Raw genomic sequence first — 20,728 nt, 5'->3', positions numbered from 1 at the left:
CCAAAATTTCAAAAGAACAGCATTTAATTGAAATAGATTTTGTAAGAATCTAAATGTCTTTATTTTAATCAACCAAAGAAAAAAAACATCTTATTGACCTCAAATGTACCATGGTACAGAATTGTTACAATATACCATTTTATAATCAAAAGCAATTATATATAATTTTACAAGGTACTCCAAATTATACTATAGTATTATAATGGCTGTTTCCCTCGTACTTGTTTCTCTCATACTTGTTTTCCCCACATATTTTCATTCACATGCATTTGCACATACGGTCTTGACAACAGAAGATACTCTAAAGTCATATGGTGCTAATCCAGAGGCAACAGGACGTTCAAGCTAGTTGAGTGGGCATGCAAGTAAAAGATAAACTATAAATAACTTAATCAAGGTTAGTCACTATAAATCACCAGTGTGAGGGACCCTGCTTATAGATTAAGCATTTTTTGGAGCAACAGCAAAATGTTCAAATATGGCCAATGTGCCTTCTGATTTTAATCTGATGCTGATATCAGCAATGCAGAAGTAGCGTTAGCAGGCCTTCAAGTGGACGCACTCTTATCATTGAACGGCTCCTGCAGGGACTGTTTGTGGTAATGCCTGTGGACAGCTACAGTTAGGCCACAGTCATTTATAATGTGTGCTGTATCAGAGAAACTGGCTAAAGCACCTTCATTCATCTGCGCATCAGATGACATTTCTCCAATTCCCATTATGATAAGACACACTTCATCTGTTAGCGCGGCCAGGACACTGTCTCGCCATCTACGGACATACGGAGCCTTGATCTAGGTGTAGATGCTGCATTGCTTTAATACCTAAACATGAGGCAATATGCCTTTTAAGACATAATAGGTTCTGATTTACTTCCCTCTTGCATTTTTTTTTAGTTTCCCTCCCATTATTTGCTTCCTTGCTTCCTTTAAACAGTAGAGAGTAGATTACGTATGCAATTCTGCAATCGCTAATTTAAAAGAAATAATAAAAAGACAAAGAAATATTATAATAAAATGAAAATAAATAAAAAGTAAAAGTATATATAAATGAATCACTTTCTGGCTGAGATCAATGGTGCTTTTAGTTGTTTTTTTTTCACACTTGAGTCCTCTTTTAAACCAGCCCAAATGCCTTTGCATTCACACTGTTCCTGGTTGTAAAATTAGCAACCAGTGCTCAAGTCCACTTTCCATTCACAATTTGTTTTTTTCTTTAGATTTTTATTACATTTTGATTATATATTGCCTATTTTGCTGATTTATATGAAGAGAGAGAGAGAGTGTGTGTGTGTGTGTGTGTGTGTGTATATACATGTGTAAACAACATACATAAGCATACATACATAAAACAACATCATATGTGACCCTGGATCACAAAATCAGTCATAAGTCGCATCGGTATATTTGTGGCAACAGCCAACAAACAGCCTATTTTGCTGATTTATATGAAGAGAGAGAGAGAGTGTGTGTGTGTGTGTGTGTGTGTGTGTGTGTGTGTATACATGTGTAAACAACATACATAAGCATACATACATAAAACAACATCATATGTGACCCTGGATCACAAAATCAGTCATACACATACATTGTATGGGTCAAAATTATCGATTTTTCTTTTAATGCCAAAAAATCATTAGGATATTAAGTAAAGTAAAGTAAGTTTTGTGAGTGAATGCAGCACAATCGCGAACATAAATGGACAACTTTAAAGGCGATTTCCTCAATGTTTCGATTTTTTTGCACCCTCAGATTCCAGATTTTCAAATAGTTGTATCTCGGCCAAATATTGTCCTATCCTAACAAACTGTACGCCAATGGAAAGCTTATTTATTCAGCTTTCAGATGCGATATAAAGCTCAATTTAAAAAGAATTGACCCATGTGACTGGTTTTGTGGTCCAGGGTCACATATTTGTTTTTAAACAACACAATATTAATGTTTTAACTTGACGAGTTAAAATGAAGAGTTCATAGATCAATATTTGGTGGAATAACCGTGATTTTCAATCACAGCTTTCATGGATCTTGGCAAGCTCTCCACTAGTCTTTCACATTGCTGTTGGGTGACTTTATTCCACTCCTGGCGCAAAAAAAGTAGCTTGGCTATGTTTTATGGCTTGTGACCATTCATTTTCCTCTTGATCACATTCCAGAGGTTTTCAGTGGGGTTCAGGTCTGGAAATTGGGCTGGCCATGACAGGGTCTGGTGCTGGTGGTCCTCCATCCACACCTTGATTGACCTGGCTGTGTGGTATGGAGCATCGTCCTGCTAAAAACCAATCCTCAGAGTTGGGGAACACTGTCAGAGCAGAAGGAAGCAAGTTTCCCTCCAGGACAACCTTGTGCGTGGCTTGATTCATGCGCCCTTCACAAAGATGAATGTGCCCGATTCCAGCCTGGCTGAAGAACCACCAGATCATCACCGATCCTCCACCAAATTTCACAGTGGGTGGGTGCGAGACACTGTGGAGCTTGTAGGGCTCTCCAGGTCTCCGTCTAACCATTAGACGACCAGGTGTTGGGCAAAGCTGAAAATTGGACTCACCAGAGAAGAAGACCTTACTCCAGTCGTCTACGGTCCAATCCTTATGGTCTTTTGCAAACCTCAGCCTGGCTCTTTTCATTGATGAAAGGCTTCGTTTCGAACCATCCTCGCCGTGCACTTCACCCAGCTGCCGTTTGCCATTCTTTTCTAGGTCACTTAATGTCATCCTACGGTTGTTGAGTGGCATTCGAATGAGTTGGCGGTCATCCCGGTCAGTGGAGAGTCGTTTTCGCCCTCTGCTGATCTGTAGCTTTGGTGCCAATGTCTGTAGCTTGACCTTGTTCTTATGAACCGCTGTCTTTAAAATGTTAAAGATGGAAGCAACCTGACGCTCACTGTTTCCCTCTGCCAGTAAATCCAGAATTGAACCCTTCTTTTCCTCACTCAAAACTTCTTTTCAACTCTTTTGGCATGGTCAATAGTCCAGCTGGTCCTATTGCAAGAGGATAGGGATGACCACTGCAGTGGTTTTTATACTTTTCGTTAAATGAGATTTGGTTCAGGTGATCACCTACTCAGTTCTTCACGAAGCAGAAGGAGGTGAGAATGGAATGGCTGCCATACATGTAGAGATGCTGATTTAGGAAAAATTTCTTCATTTTCCCCAGAGCTATATGTATACATATGATTTTCTATTACTTTGTTTTCCTGATTCATTTTGCTCTAATAAATAGTTTTTAATTGTTTTATTTTAATTGTTCAATGTTTATGCTTTAATTGTTGCTAGTAAATGTATTACTAAAATGTATTGCTTCTTTTTATTACAGCTCTACATATATTGCTTAAATTTACTGATTCATGTCAAGTACACACACACAGACACACACACACACATATATATACACATATATATATACACTGATTAGTCAAAATATTATGACCACCTGCCCTGATTGTGTCCTGTGATCTCTGGCACCAAGACGTTAGATGCAAAAGAAAATGGGACTAATCAGATCCACTGCTCCAAGGTCCTGTTACAATGCTCATGTGCCCATTGTAGGCAGTTTTGATGGTGGACAGGGGTCATCATAGGCACTCTGATTGGTCTGCGGCCACGCAGCCCCATACGCATCAGAGTGTCATGCACTGTGTGTTGTGACACATTCCTCCAAATAACCATCATTAAAATTGTGTGCGAACACACAGTAGACCTTCTGTTGGCTCAGTCCAGACGGGATAGCGTTCGTTGCTTTCTTGCATCTATGAGCCTTGGGCGCCCAACACCCTGTTTGTGGTTTGTCTCTCCTCGGATCACTGTTGGTAAATTCTCACCACTGCTGACCGAGAGCAACCCACAAGCCTTGCCTTTTCAGAGATACTCTGACCCAGTCACCTTGCCATAACAGATGTTGTCGCTCAGATCTTTATTCCTGCACATTTCTCCTGCATCCAACATGTCGATTATGAGAACTGATTGTTTGCTTACCATCGCATATAACCAGACCATAATATGTGGCCTTGTTAGGAGATGATCATCGATATTCCCTTCACCTGTGACTAGGGCTGGGGAAAAAATCGATTTGATTTAAAAATCGAGTTGGTAGGTCAAATCGATTCATATTTTCAAAAAATCGATTTTTTATATTTTTTTTCTCTCCCTCTTCTATATAGCGTACAATACATTTTGCATTCGCCAAATCTTCCTTCAGGGTTTCCGTAGAATGCTCCCTGCGGCGCAGCCCTCGATGCTTCACGACATCACGGAAAAAAGACTAGCATGTTTAATTTTTTAACGGTCCTCCACGACGACGGCGCGCGAGTGAGTGAGTGAGTGAGAGTGTGTGTGTGTGTGTGTGTGTGTGTGTGTGTGTGTGTGTGTGTGTGTGTGTGTAAAACAACGTGTAGTCTGACATGTTTCTTGTCCACGACATGACAAGATTTTTAGTAGTCAAAATCGTGTAATCTGATAACAGAGCAACAAAATGTTGTTTATGTTGATGCACTTTAATTAAATACAATAAATATATATTTTTAAAATATATTTACAGTTCGCAGTTATTTTGTTTTAAATGGGGGGGGGGAGAAATCGAATCGAATCGTAAATCGAGTTTTGTATAAAAAAAAAATCGCAGATTTTTTTAGGGGAAAAAAATCGCCCAGCTTTACCTGTGACTGGTTATATTGTTTTGGGTCATCAGTGTATGTGTGTGTATGTATGTATGTATGTATGTATGTATGTATGTATGTATGTATGTATGTATGTATGTATGTATTATATATATATATATATATATATATATATATATATATATATATATATATATATATATATATATATATATATATATATATATATATAAGTAAGCCAATTTAAAAATGTGTTAAACGGCAAAATTCCTTTGGGCCCCTAAATAATAATAGTGCACCTAAATAAATCTGTCTACAAACCTGATGCGTTGTTTCATCTTGAAATCCTATAGGAATGATTCTCCAGACACAATATATGTGTATATATATATATATATATATATATATATATATATATATATATATATATATATATATATATACACATACACACACACACACATCATCATAGATATTTATGAACAGCAAGAACAAACTGCATGGTTTATGTGGACTGGCCCTAGAACTGCTCAATCATGTGTCTATCTCTCAATGACTGACGGATAACCTGTGTCAACGTCTAAGAATCAACTGTCAGGCTAAAGAAAGATAAGATACACCTCCCTGTGACACATTTTTTGTGTGTTCTAAAAAAAGGTGATGGCCGTACATCTACTTGCAAGATCTCATCACAGTTTGAACACAGACGCCACTATATGCAAACACTGATGTGGAGACAGCTAAAACAACTAAGAAGTATTTGTGAACAGGGTACAAACCGGTTTTGGTAGGGATAGGGCTTTCCAGTAAGAACACTGTCTGCTTCCAGTGAGTCTTAGTGCAGTCTGGAGCAGTGGAGAACATGACCTAAGATTCAAAACAAAGCTGCATTAAAAACCAGTTTGTGTTAACAGAAGGAAAATGCTCTTGTTCTGCTTTTCATCAGTCACTTTTCTTTCATATCAGTCACTTGTCTTGTAAAGAAAGAAATAAGTGAACAAGTGGAAATACTCAGTTCTGTTGTCAACCTTCACCAGGAAAAGAGGAATAATGCAAACAAATATTTACAAATACAAATAAGTAAATAAATATTTAGGTTTTTTAAACATTAAAAAAGTTTTTCACCTAAAAGAACAAATAAAATTGTTTAAAATGATGTACACTTACATGAGATTCAAGTCATATGACTGGCAGAGAAAAAGGCTGTTTTACTCTACATAAGTTAAGTCAAGTCACCTTTATTTATATAGCGCTTTATACAATAGAGATTGTTTCAAAGCAGCTTTACAGTGATACCAGGAAAATAATGATTCAATGATGCAAAAAGACTTCAATTCTGCTGTAAAGCACCTCTAAAAAGACAATAGTAAACAGTTATTATTCAGGTGAAATCAGTTCATTGTTGATTCAGGTCTGTTCAATAACTGTAAATTTCATTAGTTATGGAATGAGTTAATGAGGTGGCATAAAGTGAGTCATCTTGTCATGGTGACTACCATGATGAGATCACATTGCCAAATAATACTCACTTCATCTCAGGCCCTTTTTATTAAGATGAGTTTTGGTTGGTCGGATCACAAAACCCGATCTCACAGCAATTTGTATGAATTTTACGAGGTAGCTAATTCGTACAAATTCATAAGACCTCATTTGTACTAATTTGCAAGATTTTTGCTAAATCGTACATATTTTACGAGTTGCCCAATTCGTATGAATTTGTACGAATGACCTACCCCTGACCCCACCCCTAAACCTAACCGTCACTTGGGTTTAGACAAATCGTACGAATTCATACGAGTGAGGTCGTACGAAATCGTACGAATCAACCACATTTTACTCACTCAGAATTGGTTGTGAGATAGCTTGGATCACAAGTAGACGAGGGAGACATATTCCTGTTTACACCTTATGTTTGATCCGTCTCTTTTGCACTTTCAACCACTTCTGTCCTGATTTCTATGGGGGGAGGGTCTATTGGTGGGTAAATAAATAGGCTTTTTAAGATCTTTCAATCTAATGGACAAAATAAGCTCACGCAATTTAAATATGAATGCGATTTAAACAGAGAAACATACAGAAAGCATTAGCTTTCGTTTCTGCTCTGACAGCCGCAAGACCAGCCGAACGCTGTGAGTGTGTGTTAGAAATCAGGAATGGTGAGAGAACACTGTGCTTGGTACATTTTTCGTCTTGAAACCAAACTTTGGGCTTCAGTTGACAAAGTTTAAATCCCGTCTGGTTAGTGCGCTTCTCATAACGTTTAACATAAGGTCAGTAGACGGTAGTAGTTTAAACACATTCGACCACATGAGCGTTTACACTACGAAATCAATCGCGTCTAATGTTTTTTCAACTACCTCTGGAAGTGGTCAAAAGTGGACAAGCTCAAAACATTTTAGACTCCGTTTACACCTGTATTTAGCGTCGTCCACTTGTGATCCGATCGACCAAAACACATTTTAATACCAGGTGTAAACAGGGCCTCAGTAACAGAATTAAACCATTAATGTGTGACAAATATGATTAGGGCTTTTTTTACAAAAGCCTCATTAACCGAAATATGTAGTGCACATTAGTTGGCAATCGCGAAAGGACAGAGGGGGAACCCCCGCTTCCTCTAACTCACACTAGGCACTGCCGCATGTTGGGATGGCCTTGCTGAATACTGTGACCTTATTTAGATGGACTAACGGTGTCAAAAATACTCCGAAAAAATGGTACACTAGGAAGGTATCCTTTGAAAGGGTTCTAATATGTACCATTTAGGCACTAATATGTACACTTTTGGTACCGATATGCACCTTTAAAGTCCTAATTTGCACTCTTCGGGTACAAACGTATACCTTTCGAAAGGGTACTTGCAAAATTAAATTTCCCAGGTCAGAAAACAAACTCAGAAAAATTTAATCAGGTCAGAGCAAACATAATTGTTGTGGTTATCCACCAGATCATTAACAGAAACTCAGATGATGCCGTTTAAATGTCAAAAACAGGACAGAAGAACGCTAGACCCCCTCCACATCCTCTTGCTTAAACTCCCATTATCAGAACCCAACGCACGATCGTTCTCTCAGTGGCTGATGGGTTTAGCTTATTTCATTGCATGTTCCAGTTGGCCACTGGAGGAAGGCAAATGCTTATTTCAGCATTTAGGTATTAGAGGCTGGCGATTGCATTGCGATTGCCTCGGGCCTAAAAGACGGCAAGGCGTGACCGCAATTGTTCGCTGTTAAACAGCACAGCACTATTGCTTACCTTGTTTCCACAGCTCTTGTCGAAGAAAATGTCAAAATAGCCCACGATGGCCTGGAATGAAATATGAGAGAGAGGTTAGAACATGACATTCTGGTAATGCTCACACTTGTATTGGGCAGCAGGAAGTAATTAGCAAATGAGGGAAAAAGGAGGCATGTTGACAAGTGATTAAAAAAAGCAGTGTTGTAGAAAAGCTTCCCATGTAAAAAAAAATAAAAAATCTTTTTATTTATTAAAGACTACTTGTGACATATTTTTTGTCTTCTATGTAAATACACACACAATGTAAATAACATATTATGGAATTAAAAACTACCCTTTTTTGTCCCAACCTGCCCCCCAATGACAGTGGAGCAACTCTATCAATCTCAGGAGCATACTTGTAGTGACAATGATGCAGAACTAATAGCTTTTAATCCTGACGCAGCTGACAACACGAGGGTCTGCTCGCTCACACAAAGAGCACAATCAATGAGAGGAGAAAGAGAGAGAGAATACACTGATAAAGAGAAAACAGGGCATTAAGAGAGAGGTAAGCAAGACAACAATAGAGGGAAAAGGAAAACACTCTAAAAGATGTTTAAAAAGAGAGGGAAGAAAAAAGCTGAGTTGACTAAATGTTAAATAAGATGTTTTTCTGAGTCTTTAACTAACCACATTGGGAGAATCTTCAGCCTTAACTCTTTTTAAATGTAGTATTGTTTATAAAGCACCCTTGTGCTAAAAAAAATACAATAACATTAATAAATAAAATAAAATACAAAATAGCCATAAAGGTCTGCCCACAACTTGCACATTTACAAAATACATTACAGGACAGGAGCTAAAATAACTTGTGAAATTATACATTATTTTAACAGGTTTTGTGAAGGTAAATTTAAGACCTTTTTAAGACCAACTAAAGGCATTTTAATGGATAAATAGAAGGGAACATAATATGTCAATGTTCTTTAAAGGTGCATTGTGTAATATTTAGGAGTATTTGTAGACAGAAATGCAATATAATATGCATAACTATGTTTTCAGTGGGGTATAATGAACTGTTATGTTTTTATTACCTTAAAATGAGCCATTTCTATCTACATACACCGCGGGTCCCCTTACATTGAAATAGCAATTTTGGGCCGACATGTTTCTACAGTAGCCCTAAACGGACAAGAGCGCGTTTCATCACTATGTTGTTCTTCGTGCAAAGAAGCTAGCTGAAGTCAGCGATTAAAACACTGACACAATGATGAACAAGTAACAATAATATTCGCAATAACATATAATTTTACTGAACAATAAAGTAAATATAATTTCTTAATTTATCTTTGTAAAGAAACCTCATTGCTTAACTGGCTACTCTCAGAGAATGTCTAATAGGAAGAGAATTGGCACTCTCTGCTTACTTCCGGTTTCTGGACTGGCTGCAGTAACACGTCTCTGTCCATGCGGGGGCGCTCGCAGGCGAGTGCAGAATGAATGGAGGTCTATGGCGAAAAACCCTCAAAATCCACTTTTCTCAGGATATAATTTTTTGTCTAGTAATTTGAATGTTGTATTCGAAAGGAGATGCAAAGAAATTACACATTGCTGGGTGTTAGATTTTTTAGAGTCACTTATTTGGTTTAAAAAGTCTTTTAAAATGTCAATGACGTCATTAGCAGAATGCTAGCGTGTTATGGGCAACAACAACTCAACCTGTAAGAAATCGAAAAGAAATAAGTACTCGTTCATTCAACTTTCGACCTATAACCCATGTTGAACTTGCAAAACTTACAATAAAATCTGAGATTTCTCAACGGGAATCGGGTGAAAGAGACACATTTAGCCGTCTAGCCCCATAGACTCCCATTCAGTCTGCACTCTCCCGCGATCACCTCCAGTGGAATTCTAATGGAACTGCAACCAAGATCGATACAATGGGGCTAATAGGAAGTGCCAAGGCTCTCCGTAGACGGGCTCTGCTACTCTCTGCTGTCTCAGACGACATCTTTTCCTGTCGGCCACCGTAACTTCTGTTGGTTGCATTTCGCAACCTCACCACTAGATGCCGCTAAAAATCACACAATGTACCTTTAATGTAAAAGTTTAGGGAGAAACACTGAGCTAGAAACACTCCAGAGTTTGAAAATATAACTTCCATCTAATATCCATTACTTTTTAATTCATTTTACAAACAAGATTCTTAAATCCAGATACATTTACTTGAAATGCTAAAAGACATAAATATAAAGTCTTGTTTTCTGGGAAACAGTTCAAAATAAAGTGGGTTTATGATTAAAACAAGAACAAATGTCTCACTTAATTTTATAAACATTTTTCAAGACATTTTACTTTTGCATCTCAAGTAAATGTATTTTGATGTAAAGATGTTTAGATATTTGTATTGGAAAACAGAACAAAAGTACCAAGGAAGATATACATTTTTTTGCAATGCATGCAAATTTTAATGCCATGACTTTATGCATTTATGCATTGTGTAAGGGTGAATTAAGACTTTTTAAGACTTGCAGAAACCCTGTTCAAGGTTGCTTCATTAAGAAAGTTAATTATAAATGTACTTTCTGTCCCAGGCTGCTTTAGTAAATCTTAAATGTGTAGACAGATAAACAGCCTCTGAAACAGCAACACATTATAAAAATCTAACACAATTCTCAAATCCAAGCAAATCACTTTTTATAGGAAATGACAGTTGAGAGCAAGAGACATCACTCAGGGTGATAGAAAAAAAAAAAAAAGTCAGGTCAGTGCAATTATGGATTGTAATGAACATTTATCAGACATTATATGGAGCAATAATTACCAAATCAAGCTAATTGCTGATTGAATTTGTTAGGAAGAGTGGATTTGCGAGTAATTTGCCACGCCAGAGATGAACTTTGACAACAGCTCATAAATATGATTGATTGGGGACATGCGTCATAACTTTCTCTTTTGATGACTCACACTGTTTACAAGTATAATATTTCCCAGGATGCAACCGTTCTTAAATACAATTAGCAAACCACCGAAATCCACTCAGAATGAGTCATTTATTTCTAGAATGTTTATTTAGTCATGAAGTTTTGCCATTTTAGAGAGGATTTCCCTGAATGAAAGGCAGAGTTGTGACACGGCATACACCTTCTTACAGATGGGCACACACACACACACACACACACACACACACACACACACACACACACACACACACACACACACACACACACACACACACACACACACACACACACACACACACACACACACACACACACACACACACACACACACACACACACACACACACACACACACACACACACACACACACACACAGAGCGCAGTCACCCTGTGAACTCCCAGGGGACACTGCAGTGATAATGTGAGCCATTCTGCCTGAAGTATCCCAGGGACCTTGTGTGGAGAAATAGAGCTCTGGCTTAATGCCTGTGTGTCCCTCTCCCTCCCATCTATTAATCCTCCTCTTTCTTCTGTTAAAACAGCTTTAAGAGGACAAAGCCACAGCAACATAATCAAGGGTTTAGTAGCACATCCACAAAGGACTTGTGTATATATATATATATATATATTCAGGTTGAATGGGACACTTTTTGCCATTGTGATGACTAGGAAAAAGTGCCCCAATCATTATATATATATATATATATATATATATATATATATATATATATATATATATATATATATATATATATACACATACATACTGTAAAGTTGTTTTTCCTTTTAAATAAATACACAACTTTAAGGATTATAATCAATTATATTTATATTTATCAGCAGGGATAAATTCATCTATTTATGGTTACATTTTAGATATCATTGGCATTGTTTAACATATAAAGATTCAAGCATTTCCCAAAATTATTTCTATAATTAATCATAATTGGTATCATACACCTAGTGATTGCCATCCTCTTACTTTCCACAAATCTGAGAGTCAGTTATTTAAAACAAAAAAAGCGCAGCATCTCCAAACCACTTTCCTATAAATGGGTTCATCCTTATTGTCAGCGTAAATTGCCCAGAAATGTCAACAGAAACTGGGTCCCGACAAAAGAGGACGTGCACTGAAAACACGGGGGTCAGAGCCAAGTAACTCCCTGCCAGAAATAAAACAAAATAAAACCCCCCGTTAACGCACTGTGAAGGAGCAAGAGCAGACACAAAAGCTCGTGTTGCGTGGGGAAAAGGGGGACAAACGGTGGAAACGGAGTCTTTTTATTCTCATCAAAGTGTTCAGCCTTCACACCCGGGGAATGTCGGAGATAAGTGATGCGCGCGAGCTGTTTCCCGGCCCAGGAGGAGGCGCACGGCGCAGCTCAGCGACTACCTGGAGTACAGGTCCGGGGAAAATTAATAATTATCATCATCGCTAACACCAACGGGGAGCAATTCATCATCAAGCCCTTTCCAGCGCTATCATGTCGGAGCAGAGCGTGGTGCAGCCAGATACAATTATGCGGCGAGCTGCGGAGGAGGGAGAGCTAATGCGCTTTTGATGGGGTTTATTCACGCGTGCGAGGCGTCACACTCGACCACCTCGAGTTCTCCAACCCCCTCCCCTTATTCTGTGCACAACACACACCAATGCCACCGAAATTCCCATTCCCGCTATTCTGCTTTTCCCAGTGTTCGACGTTCCGCCGCACTGGAAGCGAATACACAGGGTTTAATTAGAAGGGAAGGACATTACTGCAGAAACACTCACAGTCACCTACATAAAGTACACTTGAGTACAGACCGAGGCAGAAATGCTGGAAAAAGTGGTATCATTAGTTAAAATTATAACCTTTTATCCTTCACTTCTATATATAGGGTATGATTGCAACACTTTTAGTTTTGGTTCTAGAACCCTCAAATATGAATACAAATAGCACTAATTATTATGAGCTCTAATTATAAAATAGACTTCATAAATTCACTAATTCAGGTAATAAGTGGCAAAAATGTAGCCTCCCATTAATGGATAATGGAAGACATGACCGTTTATGCGAGCATTTAACATTTGAAATGATGGTTATGGTGCTGTATGCTCTAGTCTACTACAGATACACTTTCTTATACATCTACAAATATGTAAGAATAACATTTTACTTGAAATAGACCATCCAGACAATAAAATGTACTGTAAGATCCAGGGCTGGATTAGCCATATGGGCATTTGGGCACATGCAATAGCTTCCTTCATCCTGGTAAAATCTACAGTGTACTGTATGTACACTACTGCCATCATGGCTCTAGTTTGACACTGTGTGCCGGAACTAGCACTGTTAAAATAGCCTCACATTAGAGTAATTATAGTCTCCCTTACAGAGTAAAACACAATCATTCATGCAACATATTAATAATTGAGCACATTAAACTGCAAAACAACTGTATTTATCATGTAGGGGTGAATTCAGGTTAATTGGGACACCCTTTTCCCAGTCATTTCAATGGCAAAAAAGTGTCCCAAATCAACCTGAATTCACCCCTACGTGTGAATTTGTAACAAGTACAGTATGTACAAGATACATCACAAATGACACTTGGTATGGCAATGACATGGTAAAACTTGATTTTCCAGCCATTGTGAAAAAGCATCTTTCTCCAAAATCTCAAAAAACATCTCATTGATAATTTAAACCGCCCTGTACACACTGTTCTGTTAAAACAAGTTAGCTTGGATGTTTTATCCTGCAAATGAAAAGACATAATGTGCCCACCAGAACAATGGGAACAATAGAGTAAGAACTGCAGAATTGTTTGTATTCACTCTTCCCTGCTGATAAACTAACAAGCATGCACAGTAACAGTCTTATGATTGTTTTGTGGACCTTTTTCTTATAAGAAAGTGAAAAATATGCTTGATTGGATTCAGGGCGCAATAAGGCACTTGCTAAAATACGAACACTACGACTGAGGTCAAGAACTAACAAAATGTTCAAGTGTTTTGTGTACACTTCTTTTGTATATACAAACTTGTATGTTCAAAGGAAGTGGTGTGTGACCAAGTGAACATTTGTGAAGTACCAAACTGCTTTCCAATCATTTATACTGAAACTCCACTGACCTGATTTTACCCAAGGAGTTTCAGCTCCCTATAGCCCAGGGATCTGACCATATCTAGAGCTGTCCCGCTGTCCCGCTGTCAGCATCACCCCATGTTCACTTACTGGAAATGTCACGTCAGCCATAAAAAAATGCAAGACGGGCGCATTTCATGATGCCATTGCGCTTTTTAACACAAACAAAATGCATGATAACTATGAAAAATAACTATAACGATAACGGTCGACACCAGCAGACAACATCTGTTAATTCTAACTTTTTTTTACCGTCTGCCACTTTAAATGCTCAAGCTCTTTAAAACAGGATCGATTCTGTTTGGCTCTGAATGTTTTTATCGTTCATCAGCTGGAGAAAACGTGATTCCAACGATATTGTTTCTCTGTGTCGTTATCATTACAGTTGTGGTGTGGACAGTGCTATTCTTTATATTTAGAACAATATTTAGAACTATATACACATGTATATATGAAGAGTTCAGATGCAAAAGCCTCTAAGTGCCATCTGAAATTTTCTTCTAGAATGATCATTTTTATCAAGCTCGTATATTTAAGTTCAGCAATTTCACTTAAATAGCAATGAAAATGACCTATTAATAGTCATTTAAGTGAAACTACTGAACTTAAATATACGAGCTTGATAAAAATGATCATTCAAGAAGAAAATTTCAGATTGCACTTAGAGGCTTTTTCTGAACTCTTCATATATATATATATATATATATGATATATATATATATATATATATATATATATATATAAAATGTGGTCTTTGGTGTGAATGGGCCTTTACACTATTGTTCAAAATGTGAAAAAATGTCTCTTATGCTCACCATGGCTGCATTTATTTGATTAAAAAATACAGTAAAAACACTAATAATGTGAAATATTATTGGAATTTTAAGTATCTGTACTAATATATATTTTTTTGTAATTTATGTAATTTATTCCTGTGATGCAAAGCTTAATTTTCAGCATCATTACTCCAGTCTTCAGTCACATGATCATTCATAAATCATTCTAATATGCTGATTTGCTGCTCAAGAAACATTTCTGATAATTATCAATGTTGAAAACAGTTGTGCTGCTTAATATTTCTGTGGAAAATGTGATATATTTCATTTCAAAATAGAAAGTTCAAAAGAACAGCATTTATTTGAAATATATATATTTTTTGTAGGAATATAAAGTCCTGTCATAAATTCCAATTACAAGTTAAACACATTAGGACTTGGTAATTAGGTCTACTAATTCTTATAGCTTCTATAACCATTGCTTTGTCTCCACTGACATTTTACAAATACAGAGAAAAACAAGCATTATCCCTACTTATTTTCCCCCCGTATACGATCATTACCAGTATTGCTCTTGTCACAGCTTGATGTAACATGAGTGTCCTTAAGGCAAATCACCACTGATGCAAACATTATGCACAACCATCTTGAGATGCGCTTCAACTGCAGTGCATAAGATGTGCCATGAACATTTTATACCTCAAATACAAGCTGTTTGTCCTCAATGTTAGCTCCGTAATTCTAGCAAACCGAGGATTCGTTTTGTCACATGACCACATATTTAGAAATATCCTATCATATAAAGCTGCTTTGCATAGAAAGATGTATATTATTTCTATATAAAAATAACCATATTATTTTTAGTTGTTTTAGCTTATTTTAATGCATATTTTAAATCATTGAGTCATATTGAGGCCCCTTTGAACGTTTGGTGAGGCCCCCTCGTGGGCCCCGGCCCCTGGTTGAGAACCACTGCAAGAATTATTTCAGTTAGTTAGTTTTACCTCCATCTTATTTTTTAAATCCAATAAGGGAACTAAAGTACAGTATACAAGTGGCACAGCTTACCCCACTCTTCCCTATTACTTGGGCCAAATTCTCAAATGTGAGCTTGAAGATACATATTGAATCCGTCAAAATGAATCTGACACATTTAGAAGTGACACATTTTTTTCTGGAGGGAGGTAAAAGAGAAAGCAAGAGAGATACTGAGAGAGAGGAGAGAGCGTCGTCCCTCTGGACAACGCGAGTCGAGGACCGGTGCAACTGTAAGAGCGAGCGTTATTTGTCTTCCGCCGGCCGAGCACGAGAGCGCAGGGTAGCGCTGTTCATTTAATGCAAGGTTAGGCAGCCTGATGTGATGAATGGACTGTCGGCGGGAGAATAAGTCCATGCACTCAATCATGGGGACGACAGCATTTTTCCTCCGTTTTTGGGGTGCCTCCATAATTACATGACAAAGCAATGCAAAACAGGGTGCCGAATCCCATCTATGACTATAAACTGAATTTTTTTCATTACACTCAAGGATATGTAAAACTTGAAAATTGGTTTAACCTGCCGTTGATCTAAAAATAGAATTTTGTAAACGAGGAGGAAATCAGGATGTGCTTTTCCATTACTGGAGAACAGCAGAAAAATGAGAGGATGCTTACAAACTCCATTAAATCCAGACTAACTCTGAGAGGGGAAGGGAGATACTAATATAGTATTGATTAATCCATAAAAGCTATAACAAAGAAGCAGGAACAATAATGCTGGGACAAAACTGGGAGACAAAAGAACAATTACACTTGAAATTTCAGTTTCTGACCAACTCTCACTTTTCACTGACAAATGCACACACACATACTCCAGAACATAGTACCAGAAAATACACCCTGACATGAATGGTGACCTAGCAAACAATATCGGTTGAAAAACAAACAAACATGATGTCTTGAAAGGAAGAGTTCACATAGAACTGAAAGTTATGACATTATGTACTCAAATTCAAGTCATTCTGAACTGGTATGAAAAAAAGAAGAAACTCTCAAGAATGTTCACGCTGCTCTGCTTCCTAGAAAAACTGTTCAAAATCCCTGCAAAAAACACTATTATAATCCCACTTCTAAAAATCACCCAAATGACTATTTTGAGGCCAAACGACATTGGCTTTCACATGTTTCATCACCAGACACATTGCACCAGTTCGATTAAGCAGACAATTGTATTGTATTCGATTAATCGAACAATTGTATTGTACAATTAAGATGTTTTCCATGACTATTGACATATGACTGCAGAGTATTTGGAATATACAATACTGTTTAAAGTTTGGGGTTGGTAAGATTGTTTTAATGATTTTGAAAGAAGTGTTTTATGTTCACTAAGGCTGCTTTTATTTGAACAAAAATACAGTGAAAACAGTAATATTGTGAAATTTAAAATAACTGTTTTCTTTTTTGATATATTTTAAACATAATTTAGCTCATTTTCCGCATCATTACTCCAGTCTTCAGTCACCAATGATCCCAATGATCCCCCAGAAATCATTTTAATATGCTAATTTGATGTGCAAGAAATATTTCTGATTATTATCAAGCATTTATTTAAAAATTTTAACATTATAAGTCTCAACTGTCACTTTTGATCAATTTAAAGTAATACAATCTACTTTTATGGAAGTTTAAGGGTGTTTTATGGCCTTTTTGGAGCTTTACAGACATGGCCACAATGGATAGCTATTAAAAGGTACACTATGTAACTTTCATAAGCGGTTAAAAAAAAAAAAAACATTGTTTTGGTTGTGCTTCATCTCTGTGTGACTGTGTGGATGGATATGGTTATCCGATGCTCAAAAGAACATTCACTACTAGGCTTAAAAGATATAACCAGTTTAGATGGAAATGATCTCAAGCTGACTGGCTGAAGACGTTACATTAGCTTTACCCATTAATAGACACGGTACTTCTAGCACAGCGCTACAACAACCATAATTAAATGACCCTTCACAACAGATAATGCTTTACCATGAACTCTGTTAGAGAGCGACATATGGCAATATATCAGTTCAATAAAATGCATTACTGACTTTTTGAGTAATAAAACAGACAAAAACACATTGTAGAAAAAGGATTGATGGTGTATTGATTGACTCAATTTAAATTTACTTAATTTTGAACAAAAAATAAATAAAGAGTGCACCTGTACATAGGACAAGAGTTGCATGGCTATTTTTCATAATTTACCTATTTGTTTTCCAGTGCTAGAATGACAAGTGTGAGAGAAATATTCCTTTAATACCCTCTCAGTCTATTTGACCTCACACATGGAGTCATGCAGTTGTATTTAGGCCATGAAATAAAGTAAAACCTTTCACTGGCTGGCGTTACCTTCACCTGTACGAAAACCCATCTGTCCATCACACCAGACTGATGTCTGAGCTACCGGACCCATCCCAGACATCTCCCCACCACTAATTAATCTTCACACCTGACAACCTTGATTAGCTCTGAAGATTGAAGTGTGTGTAAGACAGTCAATAATCGCTGTTGTGTGCGAGTTTGTTTGTGTGTTGGATCTACTCACTGTACAGAATGTGCTGGCCGTTATCTTCAGAGAGAAGCCTACGGTGAAATCCAGCTCAGAAACAGTCACAGTGCCACAGTCAATAGTCTAGAGAGGGACACACATTAACAAAACTTCTTCAAACATCTTATAAAGTAACAGAGATGGCTAAAAAGTTGGAAGCAGAAGAGGTCACAAATATGGTTCTTGGACAGCTAACACTGGATATCAATAGACATTCAAGACCATTTTAGACATAGATTTGCTTTTACTTTTTGACTTTTTGTTGATAAATTATATGACCTAAACTCAATCTCAACTTCGCAACATAAGGGCACATAATATATATATTGGAGCACATGCACTAGTTTTTAAGTGCTTGATGGAATAAAACATTTTAAAGAACACAATACAACAAATAAATTATACGTCTTTACATTATACTTGCTGTAAATAAAAAGCTAGTAATGTAGGCAGAATGCAAGAGGATTGGCATGATTACTACTTTTAAATGATCAATTATAATTACATTTTAAAGATAAAAAATAGATTATTAAATGATTTAAATAATTTAATTTAAGATTGTTAAACAGAATGAAACCTCAACATGACAAAAATGCAATAAAAACCCTTTAAATATCATAAAGCAGTAAATGTGTCTAGTTTAAGTGGAAGACGTGTCATTAAATGTTGTAAGAGGACTCCACGCTAGAATGTGTTCATTTAATGGAACTCTGACCACCGTTAAATGGCGTTATTGGGGTGGGATCAGTGAGATAATGGAAGTAAGATGTGCAATGTTTCAGCACAGAGAGGAAATGATGGATTTCTGCATTTAATTTTCATTATTGCTTATGTTTGAGCCATTTAATGATCAATGTCAGGGAATATAATGAAATTCAGCCCCCGTGGTTGAACATACGGGTAAAACTGGTCACATTTTTCTGAGAAGACGTAAAACTTTGTTCAATCTACTCGTTTTGGTCAATCGGATCACAAGCAGACGAGGGAGACACATTCCCTTTTACACCTGGTGTTTTAATCCGTCTCTTTTGTCCACTTTCAACCACTTCTGTCCTGATTTCTTCAACAACAAAAAATCAGATATTTTGAACGCAATTGCTAACCCAATTTAGATATTAACGTGACCGAAAATGACAGAGAAACACAAGGAGAGCATCAGATTTTGTTTCTGCTCTCACAGCCGCAAGACCAGCCGAACGCTGTGAGTGTGTGTTTGAAATCAGGAATGGTGAGAGAACATTGAGCTTGGTACATTTTTCATCTTCAAAACTAAACTAAGGTCTTCAGTCGACAAAGTTTAAAATACCGTCTGGCTAGCGCACTTCTCATAATGTTTACGCATTAGGTCAGTAGACGGAGAGTAGACGGTCTTTTGTGGCTGTTTGAAGGCATTTGACCACATGAGCGTTTACACTATGAAATCAATCCGGTCTAATGTGTTTTCAACTACCTCTGGAAGTGGTCAAAAGTGGACAAGCTCAAAACGTTTTTAACCCCGTTTACACCTGTATTTAGCGTCGTCCACTTGTGATCCGATCGACCAAAATGCATCTTAATAAATATACAGGGCCTAAATAATAATAAAACAGGTTTAACTTAATAAACAGGCCTTAGTTTTTCTGTATACTGTTTCATCACATTTCAATGTAACTATACAGTAGCTCTTGCGGAAACACCTTAAAAACAAAAAATAAAATAAATAAAAAAACAGAACAAACACACATTTAGTAGTGTTCATTTTTTTTCTCAGATTCATTGGTGGCATCTTCCACTTAAATATTTTTTGAAAAATCACAGGAAGAACAACATTAAGCATATGTGTGTTTTTCCTCATAAGTGTTTGTACAAAGCCATGGCAGGCAGTGATAAGTAATGGTGAAGTTTACCAAGGAGGACTTTAAATAAGGATTAGAATAATCAATCAGCCATTGTCACAGACGGCCTCCGAGGCTTTACTTCCTCTCAAACGTCTCTCGCTCTCTGCTCACAATCTGTCACTCCCCTTCTCTTCATCTTCTGCTTGATCCTACCTACGTTTTCCCCCTCCTCCCTCTATCTCAAAACAAGGCCACAACACAGGAAATTGGCTTTCTGTCCAGTCCAGACTCAATTAATTAGGGATTCAGGTGAGTTAATGAGTTGCACCAAATCTAATAAGACAGACACCATTATATAGTTAAAAAGAGGGCATTAGTAACCAGATAATGTGTAGGAATAGTTCACCCAAAAATGAAAGTGACAGCATAAATCACCATCCACTTCTGTTGTATGGAAAAGAGCAGCTTGGATATTTCCAAAAATTTGCTGTTGGTGTTCTCTGGGAAAATCATAAGGGTTTGGAATGTAAGTCTTATGTAAGTTTTATGGAATAAGTACAATAATATTATTCATAAAATGGTAGTAGTGTGAAATGTTATTGAAATTTAAATTAGCTGTCTTCTATATATTTTCTATA

General features: G+C 37.1%; 1 protein-coding gene across 1 annotated transcript in view; it reads right to left on the bottom strand.

The window, feature by feature from the left end:
- The window catches only part of prmt3 (protein arginine methyltransferase 3), a 56,140-nt gene that overhangs the window by 4,280 nt on the left and 31,132 nt on the right, over positions 1-20,728 (bottom strand). Inside the window, exons 13-15 of the mRNA XM_081355449.1 lie at positions 18,271-18,357; positions 7,869-7,919; positions 5,393-5,480 (exon numbers count right to left, since the gene is read on the bottom strand). Coding sequence (XP_081211575.1) covers positions 5,393-5,480; positions 7,869-7,919; positions 18,271-18,357 — 226 coding nt within the window. The remainder of the gene's footprint in view (positions 1-5,392; positions 5,481-7,868; positions 7,920-18,270; positions 18,358-20,728) is intronic.

This window comes from Scardinius erythrophthalmus (assembly GCF_964197995.2).
Source record: "Scardinius erythrophthalmus genome assembly, chromosome: 2".
Taxonomy (NCBI): Eukaryota; Metazoa; Chordata; class Actinopteri; order Cypriniformes; family Leuciscidae; genus Scardinius; species Scardinius erythrophthalmus.
This window is presented reverse-complemented; position numbering and strand designations above follow the sequence as displayed.